Source organism: Nicotiana tomentosiformis, chromosome 1 (genome assembly GCF_000390325.3).
Source record: "Nicotiana tomentosiformis chromosome 1, ASM39032v3, whole genome shotgun sequence".
NCBI classification, from domain to species: Eukaryota; Viridiplantae; Streptophyta; class Magnoliopsida; order Solanales; family Solanaceae; genus Nicotiana; species Nicotiana tomentosiformis.
Genome location: NC_090812.1, coordinates 149,568,784 through 149,582,329, shown reverse-complemented (window position 1 = coordinate 149,582,329; position 13,546 = coordinate 149,568,784). Strand labels below are relative to the sequence as shown.

At 41.9% G+C, this 13,546-nt stretch overlaps 1 protein-coding gene across 1 annotated transcript; it reads left to right on the top strand.

Moving 5' to 3' along the window:
* The first annotated feature begins 10,163 nt into the window (after positions 1 to 10,163).
* Positions 10,164 to 11,389, top strand: LOC138891562 (uncharacterized). The gene is made up of 2 exons (XM_070175056.1): positions 10,164 to 10,319; positions 10,445 to 11,389. Exons 1-2 carry the CDS (start codon positions 10,164 to 10,166, stop codon positions 11,387 to 11,389), a joined length of 1,101 nt encoding a protein of 366 aa, XP_070031157.1.
* The last annotated feature ends 2,157 nt before the right edge of the window (positions 11,390 to 13,546 follow it).

Genomic DNA, 13,546 nt, shown 5'->3' with positions numbered 1-13,546 from the left:
AAACTTTTGCCATGCCTTATATAGCTCTTCACTTTTCTCACCCATTATGATGTGGGATTTACCTAGGTGATATGAACACCCCTTCTTCATAACTGTCCAGCCTAGAGGCCCGTTTGTCCTTCTTGACCCACCCTCATATGCTCGTCCTCCTTCATGGGCAACATATTCACCCCCTAGGACCCAATGTCCTCGTTGTGGTTTCCCCACCACCTTCTAAAAGATGTGGGATTCACCTAAACTAAGTTGGCCGATGTTTTTTCCCCACCATCATACTAAGAAGATTCGACTCTAATTATATATTTTTCATGACCCAAGCCCATGGAACGAATTGTCTGCTTTGGGCTTAGGCCCAAATAGGATAATATGTACCATGGTCTTGGGTGGTTACAAATATGGTATAAGAGTCGAATCTCCCTCAATACGGTGGTGGGGAAAACCTTAGCAAGGACGTTGCTATCCCAAAGGGTGTGAATGTGATGCCCATGATAGAGGGTAGGACGATGAGGGTTGGTCAAGAAGGACTCGCAAACTTCTAAGCTGGCAAGCTTCTAAAGAAGGGTTGTACATGTAACATAGGAGAATCCCACATCAATGGAAAAGAAAAGTGATGATCTTTATAAGGCATGGAAAAAGTTCACATGGTATGCGCACATTTGGGGCTCGAGGTGGCGTAGCCCAAAATGACAAATCCGTGTGAGCCTAGGCCCAGAGCAACCAATACGTGGAATAGGCATTGGTTGTGACAATGTTATCCCAAATTTCAAGGCAACATAGTGCAACAGGGCCATAACTCCCCTATTATAGCACCAAGATCACCGTTCGTCCGACCAGCCAGCGGAGGGTAGATGGGTAGAGGTCGCTCTAGAGATGGAGGCTAGTCAGGTGGTTCTCCCACTAGATTTTATGCCTTCTTAACTGGACCATATGTATTAGCCTCTGACGCAGTGATCATAAGTATTATTCCCCTCCATTGTAGAGATGCATTAGTACTATTTTATCCAATGTCTACCCATTCCTATGTTCTTCTTATTTTGGCTCAGTTCTCCAAGGTATTTTTGAGAAGTTTGTGCCCCGCACTAGGAGAAAGGAGTTGAGGAGGTAGCTTGAGTACCTTCAGTAGGGTCCGATTTTAGTTATTGAGTATCAGATGAGGTTTACCGAGTTATCTCATCATGCTACTATTTTTGTTTCCTTTGAGGAGGAGAGAGTGAGGAGATTCATTGATGATCTTCACCATGGTATTTTCCTTTCCACGACTAGGTTGATAAATACTGGGAATTCAATTCACAAGGTTGTTAAGATAGTGCATCATATTGAGCACATCCACGATGAGACTAGAGAGATGCTGTAGGGTAGGTACAAGAGGTGTCAACATTACGGTAGCTTCAGTGGCACCATATCTGGAGGCTGATGTCGATTAGGGAAATGCCATTCTAGCATGCTAGATTATCATGCACCACTACCCAGTCAAGGAGCTTCTATGCATTCTTTATGAACTGTACTTCCAGTGCAGATTTCCTATCGCGCTCCATCTATTAAGGGTTCATCGGTACTAGGTTCTTCTCGGGGATATTCTTATTCACAGGGTCTGATTCAAGCCCCGCAGTCATTTCTAGTTTGAGGTTTCTATGAGTGTGAGGACTTGGGGGATGTCAGGAAGTACTTCATTATCGCATAGGTTTTGGGTAGCATGGAGGGCAGACTATGATTCCGCCACCGGCTACTACATAACCCACTCAACCGAATTAGGATGGACGTTATCCAAGATGTTGTCATCCAAAGAGAGAGCTCAGTCTAGTAGAGTTCAAGTTAGATGCTCTGCATTCCCAGGGAGGATCTAATCCATTGCTTCTAATGCAGTGATTGTAGGTATTATTTCTGTGTGCCACATGGGTGATTCAATATTGTTTGATCTCGGCTCTACTTATTCATATGTGCCATCATGCTTTGCTTCTTGTTTGGACATGCCACGTGATTTTCTTGTTATTCTTGTTGACGTACCTACATCGGTTGGGGATTCCATTATAATAGATTGGGTATATCTGTCTTGAAGGAATTGAAGGAGCAGTTACAAGAGTTGCTGGATAAGTGGTTCACCAGGCCTTATGTCTCATATTGGGGTTCACCGGTATTGTTTGTTAAGAAACAAATGGCTTTATAAGAATGTGTATTGACTACTGGTAGTTGAGAAACGTTACAATCAAGAACAAGTATCTAGTGCCACACATTGATAATTTATTTAATCGGTTTCAGGGTGCTTGTGTTCTCAAAGATTAACTTGTGGTTGGGGTATCACTAGTTGAAGATCAGGGCTTCAGACATCCTAAGATGGATTTCAAGACTCGTTACGGGCATTATGAGTTTTTGGTAATGCATTTTAGTTTGAATAATGCCGCAGAAGCTTTCATGCATTTGATAAACAGTGTGTTCCAGCCTTATTTTGATTCTTGTCATTTAATTACTTGATGATATATTGTTGTATTTCTGTAGTAAGGAGGAACACGGGCAGCATTTGAGGATTTTGCTTTAGACTATTAGAGAGAAGAAGTTTTATGCTATGTTCTCCAAATATTGGTTTTGGTTGGACAAAGTGGCATTCTTAGGCCACGTGGTGTACTAGTGACGGGATCAAGGTGTATCCAAAGAAGATTGAGGTAGTTTAGAATTGGCCTAGACCTTCTACCAGTACAAAGATCAAATGTTTCTTGGATTTAAGTTATCCTAGATCTATTGAACAAGTTGACTCAGAATGGTGCTCCGTTCAGATGGTCAGACGTATGTTAGGAGAGCTTTTAGAAGCCCAAGACTTCTTTGACTGCGTCTCCAGTTGTAGTATTGTCCTCAAGATTGAGGTCGTATACGATCTATTGTAATGCTTTGCGTGTTGGCCTTGGGTGTGTGTTGATGTAGGATGGTAGGGTGATTGCTTATACACCACGCCAATTGAAGTCCTATGAAAAGAATTATCTAGTTCATGATTTGGAGTTAGCAGCTATAGTACACGCGCTCAAGATTTTGAGGCATTAATTATTTGTCGTGTCTTGTGAGTTTTATATGGATCATAAGAATCTTCAGCATCTATTCAAGGAAAGGGATTTATGATATCACTATTCTTTGTCACCCGTGAAAGGTTGATGTTGTAGTAGATTCCATGAGTTGGAAGGCGGAGAGTATGGGGAGTTTGGCATTCATTCCATCTATAGATTGACCTTTGGCTATGGATGTGCAGGCGTTGCCTAATAGATTTGTGAGATTGGATATTTCTTAGCCAACAGGGTTCTCACTTGTGTTGTTCCTCAATCATCCTTGTTTGAGTGCATCAAGGCATGTTAGTATAGTGATCCCCAATTGCTTGTGTTTATGGACATTGTGCAGTGAGGTGGATCTAAGGAGGTGAATATTGGCTTGAGAGAGATGATTGTTGAGGAGGCTCATAATTTGCAGTATTCTATTCATCCAGGTTCTACGAAGATGTATTGTGATTTGAAACATCATTATTAGTAGTAGAGGCTGAAGAAAGACATTGTTGGACATGTTGCACGGTATTTTCATTGCTAGCAAGTCAAGTATGAGCATTAATGAAATAGTGGTTTGCTTCCGAAGATTGCGATATCAGAGTGGAAGTGGGAGCGCATTACCATGGACTTTGTGGTAGGGTTGGCACGAACATTTGAGGGATTTGACATTGTTTGGGTCATTGTGAAAAGACTGACCAAGTCTACGCATTTCATCTCAGCCATGACCTTCTACATTTCGGAGCAGCTGGCTAAGATCTACATTAGAGAGATTGTCTGCTTGCATGGTGTGCATGTGTCTAACATCTCGAATCGAGGCACTCAGTTCACTTCTCACTTTTGGAGAGCTATTAATCTTGAGTTGGGACATAAGTTGAGTTAAGTGCAACATTTTACCCTCAGATGATTTTGGAGGATATATTGAGGGCCTGTGTCACAGATTTTGGTGGCTAGTGCGATCGGTTCCCTCCATCAGTGGAGTTTGCATACAACAACAGTTATCAGTCAAGTATCCAAATGGCTCCATGTGAGGCCTTATATGGGAGTCAATGTCGATCTCTTGTTCGTTGGTATGAGCTTGCTTAGGCTAGATTATTGGGCACATACTTGGTTTGAGATACCTTAGAGAAGGTGATTCAGGAGCGACATCATACAATGTAGTCTAGGCAAAAGAGTTATGATGATAGAAAGTTTCATGATGTGGCTTTCATGGACTGCGAGAAGGTTTTTCTTCGAGTTTTGCCAATGAATGGAATGATGGTATTTATGAAGAAGGGAAAGTTTAGCCCTTGTTACATTGGTCCATTTGAGGAGTTAGAGACAATGGTTGAGATGGTCTACAGACTTACTTTGCCACCAAGCTTCCCGGGAGTTCATCCAGTGTTTCATGTTTCCGTGCTTTGAAAGTATTATTAGGATAAATCATATATGTTGGACTTTAGTTCAATGCAGTTGGATGAGAATCTTGCTTACAAAGAAGAGCCGATAGCCATTTTTGATAGGATGTTTTTCCTCTAATTGCTGAAAGTTGGAAATTTGAAGGTTTGGAAAGTTCATAGGTTTGACCGAGAGTTGGCTATGATTAGATCGGTCTTGGATTGCTGTTTGGGGACTTTTAATAGGTTCATTTTGTGGTTTGGAACTTGTTTATGAAGTTTGGTTTGAACCCGTAATGTTTCGACATTATTCGAACAAGTTCGACAAAGTTGGAATTTTTGGAACTTAAGAGATAGGTTGTGGTCGTCGATTCATAGTTGTAATGATATTCATAGTGTTTTGAGGTTTTGTATAAGCTTTCATAATGTATTCGGGCTTGTTGGTATGATTTGACGATGTCTCGGGGGTTTTGGGGTGTTTTCGGATCATTTTGGACCATGTTTGTGTTGCTTGGGTTTTTGACCTTCTAGTGCATCGCATTTGCGCGGTTTAGGTCGCAGATGCAAAGGGCGCAGGTGCGGGTTGTCTCTTGCTTTTGAAAAGCTGGAAGGCCCAGAGTAGTTACGCTTATGCGAAGGAGTGTCCAAGGTGTGAAGTCTCACCAGTGAAGAGTTTATGCATGCCTACGAGGATGGCTTGGCATGTGGTGGAATTTCATAAATGCGAGCCTCTACACCACAAATACGGACTCACATATGCGATATTTTTATCCGCAGTTGCGAAAGTCTCTAGGCAGACTTATATTTTAAAAGTTTGAGTTATTTTCACTATTTTGAGTTTTAGAGCTTGGCTAAAGATGACTTTTAGGGAGAATTTCATCACCACATAGAGGATAAATGATTTATACTTGAATTCAATATTATTTCTTATTTTCCCATGGATTATTACACATTGATTGCTGGATTTGAATGTTAAATTTGGGGGGGGGGGGTATGTTAGATTTTGGAGATTGAATAATTGTGATTTTGTCATGCTATGACCTCGGGAAGCGCGACTGACGCTCAGTCAAGATACACCAGTCAAGAAATCCTATACAATACCTTCTACCCAAACTAACCCATGAATAAAGATAAGATCTATTTCATTAATTAGGCAATGGGGAGGTCATGTGATCAACACCAGTTCATTACCATTAGTTACATCATTTATAAGTCTCAGAATACATACACCTTCTGTAACGACCCGACCGATTGTTTTGAGTATTAAAATCCCGTTTCCCCATTTATTGCTAAATTTATGAATTACATTTATTTTATGATTTACCGGGTTAGTTGGTTCAGGTCCGGGAGGAATTCAGAGTGAAATGAGACACTTAGTCTCATAATTAAAAATTTAAGTTAGAAAAGTTGACCGGACGTAGACTTATATGTAAAGGACCTCAGATTTGAATTCTAATGATTCCAATAGTTCTGTATGGTGATTTTAGACTTAGGAGCGTGTCTGAAAAATTATTTGGAGGTCCGTAGTGGAATTTGGCTTGAAATGGCGAAAGTCAAATTTTTAAAAAGTTTGACTGGGGATTGACTTTTTGATATCCGGATCAAAATCCGATTCTGAAAATTTTAATAGGTCTGCTATGTCATTTATGGCTTGTGTGCAAAATATTAGGTCAATCGGACTTGATTTGATAGGTTCCGGCGTCGTTTGTAGAAATTGGAAGTTTCAAAGTTCATTAGGATTGAATTGAGGTATGCATCCTATGTTTAGCGTTGTTTGATGTGATATAAAGTCTCGACTAAGTTCGTATGATATTTTAAGACTCGTCTATATGTTTGGATGGGGTCGCGGGGGGCCTTGGGTGAGTTCGGATGCTTAGCGAATTGCATTTTGGATTTGGAGGAGGAGCTGAAGTAGCTGGGCATCATGTGTGATCACACCTTTGCAAAAAAGGGCCGCAGGTGCGAGCTTGCGGAAGCGAGGCATGAGTCGCAGAAGTGAAAATGCATGGGCTAGCCAGGTACCGCGGGTGCGAAGAACGTTTCCGCGGGTGTGAAGACCGCAAGCACGAAGAAATCCATCGCAGGCGTGAGAGTTTTGCAGCAGGTGCGACGACCAAAGGCGCTAAGAAATCATCGCAGGTGCGGACACTGCAGGTGCGGACACCACAGGTGTGATAGTTTTACCACGGGTGCGACGACCGCAGACGCGAAGAAATCATCGCGTGCGCGAAAATCCTAGACATAATGTTAAAAATAGAGGAGTACGAGATTTTTGTCATATTTGACATTTCCAAAAGCGGGTGAGGCAATTTTTGAGCGCGAAATCACGGGAAATCTTGAGTTAAATCCCTTGTGATCATTTCTACTCCATAATATTGAATTATCATCGAATAATCCGATTAGATTAAATGTTTTTGAGGTGTAAATCGGGGATTTGAACTTTAGAGATTTGAAAAATAGATTTGAAGATTTGGAGGTTGAGTTGAGGTTTGATTTTGGTAAAATTGGTATGGTTAGACTCGTGGTTGAATGGGCTTTCGTATTTTATAAATTTTGTCGGGTTCCGAGACATGGGCCCCACAGTCAATATTTGAGTTAAATTTCGAATTTTTATGGAAAATTTATATTTTTCATATGGAATTAATTCCAATAAATGTTATTGACTCAATCGAATTATTTGTGGCTTGATTCGAGCCATTTGGAGGCCAATTCACAAAGCAAAGATGTAGTGGAATAAAGATTTTCACAGATTTAAATCTGGTCCTGAGGGTATGAAACCCCTGATTTTTATGTCATGTGATTATTTTGGAGGTGACACACATGCTAGGTGACATGCGTATGGGCGTGCAACGAGGGGATTATGATTTGGTCCGTCCCGTGGAAACTGTTAAGTTGAATAACTTGTTGTTAACTATATGCTCTCTATGTGTTGAAGAAATTTGACTGTAAATCATGTTAGAAATCATGCTTAGGCTATGTGATAGTACGGTTGGGACCCGCATAAGTCACGTATTTGTTGAAGACCGTACTGACATCGGTTGCTTAGCCTTACGTCGCCCTTCCAAGGAACTTCAGGAAGGCGCCGCGTAACAGTTGGTATCAGAGCCTAGGCTCGACATCAGACGAGGGATTATATTGCAATTACCACCATTTCTGACCATGGTGAATTAAGGGGGACCAAGCAATCAAAATTTTCAAGCAAGCAAACAATTCTCTGTACTGGTGTCTCTCCCCTCCCCCCCCCGACACCGTCTTGTTTTTCTGTAATAGCTTTCATTCAATGCAATCAAGCTTTCTTTCATTCTTAATTCTCTTTTCTGCTCTCTTTCAATTGCTCATTACATTGGTTTTCCCGTACGACACTGACAATCTAGTCTAGCGTACGGAGGGGACCTCAGTTGGCGGACATCAACCGTACTGACATCGGTTGCTTAGCCTTACGTCGCCCTTCCAAAGAACTTCAGGAAGGCGTCGCGTAACAGTGTCTTGTACTCAGTCTTGATTTTTCTTATGTGTCATACCTCAATCTTTTCTTAATTTTTGTTGATACACTATGTTATCTTTATTTGGGCTGATCTTTGTGATTTCCGAGAACCCGAGAGACTAGAGAGGTTAATGACTGAGTGAGGCCGAGGGCCTATCGGTGAGGTATGGATACTATAGCACTTGAGTTATCTGTGAAACACGTGAGTTGTTCGTGCAGCACGTGAGTTGTCCATGAAGATTATAGCGCTTGGGATGTAGGAGCCCCTACGGAGTATGTTCACTGCCAGTGAGCGCGGGTACCCATTGAGTGTGAGTGCTGAGGGCTGAGAGCCGAGTGATTGAGCTGTTGTGACAAGTTGAGTGACTGTTACCCTAAGAGGCTGTACTTACTTTTTATTTGTTGATGCACTTAGTTGCTATCTGTCATTGTTCTAAAATTTCTGAAAGATTCTATATCCGAAGTACCTGCACTTTAACTGTATAAAACTGATTTGACTTAAACTACCAGATTTGAAAGTATGTCTATTCTTTGCTAGAATTATTGAAAATGAGCTGCATTTTTATAGCTCATCACTACCTTCTTAGTTCCTTAATTATTTTTGTTACTTACTGAGTTGGTTGTACTCATACTTCACTCTGCACTTCGTGCGCAGATCCAGGTGTTCCCGGACATAGCGGGTGTTGATTCTTTCGCACAGTTGATTTTCCAGAGATTCAGAGGTAGCTGCCATATTTCGCAGACCTTGCCTATCCTTCCCTATCTCCTTGTTTACTATATTAGGTCTCAAACTATTATGGACCGTATTTTTCAGACTTGTATTCATATTAGATGCTCATGTACTCAGTGACACTAGTTTTTGGGAGTGTTTATATATGTATTTGTGAGTTTTTCTTCCACTAAATTTAGATATTATGTTTTGAAACTTAAAAGATATGATGGTTTATTGAGATTGTCGGCTTGCCTAGTATTGGGATAGGCGCCATCATGACGGGTGAGATTTTGGGTCTTGACAAGTTGGTATCAGAGCCCTAGGTTACATAGGCCTCACGAGTCATGAGTAGGTTTAGTAGAGTCTTGCGGATCGGTATGGAGACGTTTGTACTTATCTTCGAGAGGTTGCCGAACCTTTAAGAAAATTTCCCTTTCTTGTATTCTATCGTGCAGAATTGATTCAACTTGAAACATAACTCTTTGAAATCCTTCCACGCATTTGTGTGCGCATGTGAGTGCTCGATATCAGTTGTGTATCATCGTCTTGTGATATCAAGAATGAGGTTAGAGATGAGTATTCTGTGTTTTTATGATGGGCCAAACAGGAGGACTTGAGGCCGGGGTTAGACCGCACCTTAGGCTCGGTATTTTCGATTGTGATAACTTGTACATTTGGACCCCTATATCCGGTAATGTCCCCACGAGTAGAATTTATGGCTTGATGATCAATGGAATGGCTATATGATAAGTACGATGTGACTGCGCGATGTGCTCAGATGGGTTGAATGTGACGAATAAAGTTTTCTTATGACTCAAGAGTTTGCTATTGGTTACTTGATTTCTGTCTTGGTTTGACGTATAGTCTTGAGTTGTGAGTGTATTGAAGAATATTTCATGTTGTTAAATTGTGGGACAAATTAAATTCTCATGTCTTGTCAATGAGTTTGGACTCAAGAAGAGTAAGTAATTATGTAGTAATTGTGGTTGCGAATGAGTATTTCTAATGTAGATGGATCGAGAAAGATGATCTTCGAATAGACTTAGAGCCGGTAACATTTTATTGGTTCAGGTACGATAGAGATGTATTTTGATTTGATGCAATAGTTGGGCAGCAAAGTATGAGGGAAGACATAACGAAAAGTGTTTCGCGGTGGTTGAAGTACTAGTAGGTCAAGTTGGAGAAGTAGAGGTTGAGAAGTTGCTTAAAGGATATGATTTAACCGAAGTAAGAGTGGCAGATTAGCATATGGATTATGTGGTAGGGTAGTCATGCGCCTTGAGGAAGTGTAAAACTGTTTGGAATCGTGATAGAATGTGATTTGGCCTATGGACTTTATTTGGAGGTGATGGTTACTGTACGAAGAAAGATTGAATATGGCAGAAAGGAGTTTGTTTGAAATGAAGAGGGATGCGAAGATCTGATTATCAGTCAGGCGCAATATGACTTGAGATCAGAAGGTATTGTTAAACGTTCAGTTGATGTCAATAGGGAAAGTGCAGACTTATACAAATGGTGGGCGAGCAGAGAGAGTACGGAAGTTTGTTGCGGGTTAGCACACTGGCATTCGGGCTACTATGGCCCGAGAGGTTGAGATGGGTAATTCTTATGAGTTGGTTGTAGAGATAGCCGGGAGGATTGAGGGTGTGCATCAGGGTAGCCGAGAGCAGGTTATGAGAGATAAGCGGTTAGATATTCTAGAGAGTTCAGAGGTGCTCCGTCTGGGGGCAGAGGTCAGTTCGTGAGAAGGTAGTCTAGCAGGCCCCTATATCCAGCACCACCGCCTCCTCGGGGTGCTCAAGTGCAACCTTATTTCAGTGCTATGCCAGAGAGTTCTTATCCCCCACCGGCTATTCAGGGTTCTTCCAGTGGGTATTCAGGTCACCAGGGCCTGACTTCTAGTCAGCAGGCCATTGCACCGAGAAGTTGTTACGAGTGTGGGGCTTTCAGTCACATGCAGAGATTCTTCCCCAAGCTTTGGGATAGGCAAGTGCAGCATGGTCAACAGCCTATGATTACTGCACCAGTTGCTCCATCAGTCGTCCGACCACCCATAGGTGGAGGGCAGGTGGGTAAGGGTCATCCTAGAGGTAGAGGCAAGCCAGGTGGTGCTCCACCTCGATTCTATGCTTTTCCGTCCAGATCAGATGTAGAGGCCTCATATGTCGTGATCACAGTTATTATTTCTATTTACGGAAAAGATGCCTCCGTATTATTTGATCCAGGGTCAACATATTCCTATGTGTCATCTCTATTTTCTCATTTCTTGGATGTTTCTCGTGATTCCTTGGGTACTCATGTTTATGTGTCCACTCCTGTGGGCGATTATGTTGTTGTAGATCAAATCTACCAGTCCTATATTATGACATTCTGGGGTTATGAAACTAGAGAAGATCTTTTGTTGCTTGAGATGACCGACTTTGAAATCATCCTGGGCATGGACTGGTTATCTCAATATCATGCCATCCTAGATTTCCATGCCATGACTGTTACCTTGGCTATTCCAGTATTGCCTAGGTTGGAGTGGAAGGGTTCATCTGTTAGTGCATCTAATCGAGTTATTGTTTTTCTGAAGGCTCGACACATGGTCAAGAAGGGTTGTTTGTCTTATCTAGCCTATGTTCGGGATACTACTACAGATACTCCAGCGATTGATTCAGTGCCTGTAGTCCGGGAGTTCTCCGATGTATTTCCTTCAGATCTCTCTAGCATTCCACCAGATCGTGATATTGATTTATGTATTGACTTGGCTCTAGATACGCAGCCTATATCTATCCCTCCGTATCGCATGGCTCCGAAATAATTGAAGGAGTTGAAAAAATAGCTTGAGGAATTACTAGCCAAAGGGTTCGTCAGACCGAGTGTATCGCCTTGGGGGTAGACCGGTATTATTTTTGAAGAAGAAGGATGGAACGATGCGAATGTGTATTGATTATCACCAATTAAACGAAGTCACTATTAAGAACAAGTACCCGTTGCCGCGTATTAATAATCTATTTGACCAGTTGCAGGGTGCTAGGGTGTTCTCTAAGATCGACTTGAGGTCGGGGTACCATCAATTGAAGATTCGGGATTCAGATGTTTCGAAGACTGCTTTCCGGACTAGATATGATCATTATGAGTTTCTGGTGATGTCCTTCGATTTGACTAATGCCCCGGTGGCGTTTATGGATCTGATGAACAGGGTATCCAAGCCATATATTGATTTGTTTGTCATTGTCTTCATTGATGACATTTTGATCTACTCACGCAGTAAGGAGGAGCGCGAGGACGAGCGCAAGCAGTATATGAGAGTGGTGCTGTAGACGCTGCAGGAACAAAAGCTATATGCTAAGTTCTCTAGATGTGAGTTTTGGATAGATTCTATAGCATTTTTGGGGCATACTGTATCGGGCGAGGGTATTAAAGTTGATCCCAAAAAGATCGAGGCAGTTCAAAATTGGCATCGTCCCACTTCGGCGACTGAGATCAAGAGTTTTATAGGTTTAGCAGGGTATTATCATCGGTTCGTGGAGGGATTTCCATATATTGCAGCACCTTTGACCAAATTAACTCAGAAGGGTGCTCCGTTCCGATGGTCCGATGATTGTGAGGTGAGCTTTCAGAAGCTCAAGACAACATTGACTACAACACCGGTGTTAGTGTTGCCTTCCGGTTCGGGAATGTATACAGTGTATTGTGATGCTTCACGCGTTGGTTTGGGTTTTGTATTAATGCAGGAGGGGCGAGTTATTGCATATGTTTCACGTCAGCTGAAACCCCACGAGAAGAATTACCTGGTACATGATTTGGAGTTAGCTACAATTGTTCACACTCTTAAGATTTGGAGGCATTATCTTTATGGGGTGTCTTGTGAAGTTTACACCGATCATCACATTTTACAACATTTGTTCAAGCAGAAGGATCTAAATTTGAGGCAGCACAGATGGCTGGAGTTACTAAAAGATTATGATATCACTATCCTATATCATTCGGGCAAAGCAAATATAGTTTCATACACCTTAAGTAGAAAGGCGGAGAGTATGGGTAGTTTGGCTTTTATTGCAGCAGAAGAGAGGCCATTAGCTTTGGATATTAATTCCTTGTCTAACAGACTTGTAAGATTGGATATTTCAGAGCCCATTCGAGTTCTTGCGTGTGTTGTAGCCCAGTCTTCACTATTTGAGCAGATCAAGGCTCGCCAGTATGATGATTTACCCTTATTGGTTCTTCGAGAAAAGGTACTACGAGGTGGTGCCAAGGAGGTTACTATAGGCGAAGATGGTGTTCTGCAACTCCAGGATCGTCTATGTGTTCCTAATATGGATGGACTAAGGGAGAAGATCCTAGAGGAGGCACACAGTTCTCGGTATTCTAGTCATCCAGGTGCTACGAAGATGTATCGTGACCTGAGGCAACATTATTGGTGGCAGCGAATGAAAAATGACATAGTTGAGTATGTAGCTAGGTGTCTAAATTGCCATCAAGTTAAATATGAGCACCAAAGGACAGGTGGCCTACTTCAGTAGATGACTATATCGGAGTGAAAATGGGAACTCATTACTATGGACTTTGTAGTTGGGTTGCCGCGGACCTTGCGGAAGTTTGATGCAGTTTGGGTCATTATCGACAGGTTGACCAAGTCGGCACACGTCATTCTAGTTGTGACTACGTATACTTCAGAGAGTTTGGCCCAGATTTATATTTAACATATAGTTTGGTTACACGGTGTGCCAATTTTCATCATATCAGATAAAGGCCCTCAATTTACTTTACATTTCTGGAGAGCAGTACAGAGTGAATTGGGGACCCATCATAGCCTTTCATCTGCAGACCGACGGGCAGTCGGAGTGGACAATTCAAATTCTGGAGGATATGCTTAGGGCATGTGTGATTGACTTTGGAGGCCAGTGGGATCATTTCTTACCTTTGGCCAAGTTTACTTATAACAACAGTTACCAATCCAGCATCGAGATGGATC

Excerpts from the sequence above, each read along its gene's own strand:
- LOC138891562 (XM_070175056.1), top strand. The coding sequence starts at position 10,164 with ATGGCCCGAGAGGTTGAGATGGGTAATTCTTATGAGTTGGTTGTAGAG. Across the intron at positions 10,320-10,444 it reads TGCTCCGTCTGGGGGCAGAG|GGTTCTTCCAGTGGGTATTC; the intron begins GTCAGTTCGTGA and ends CCGGCTATTCAG.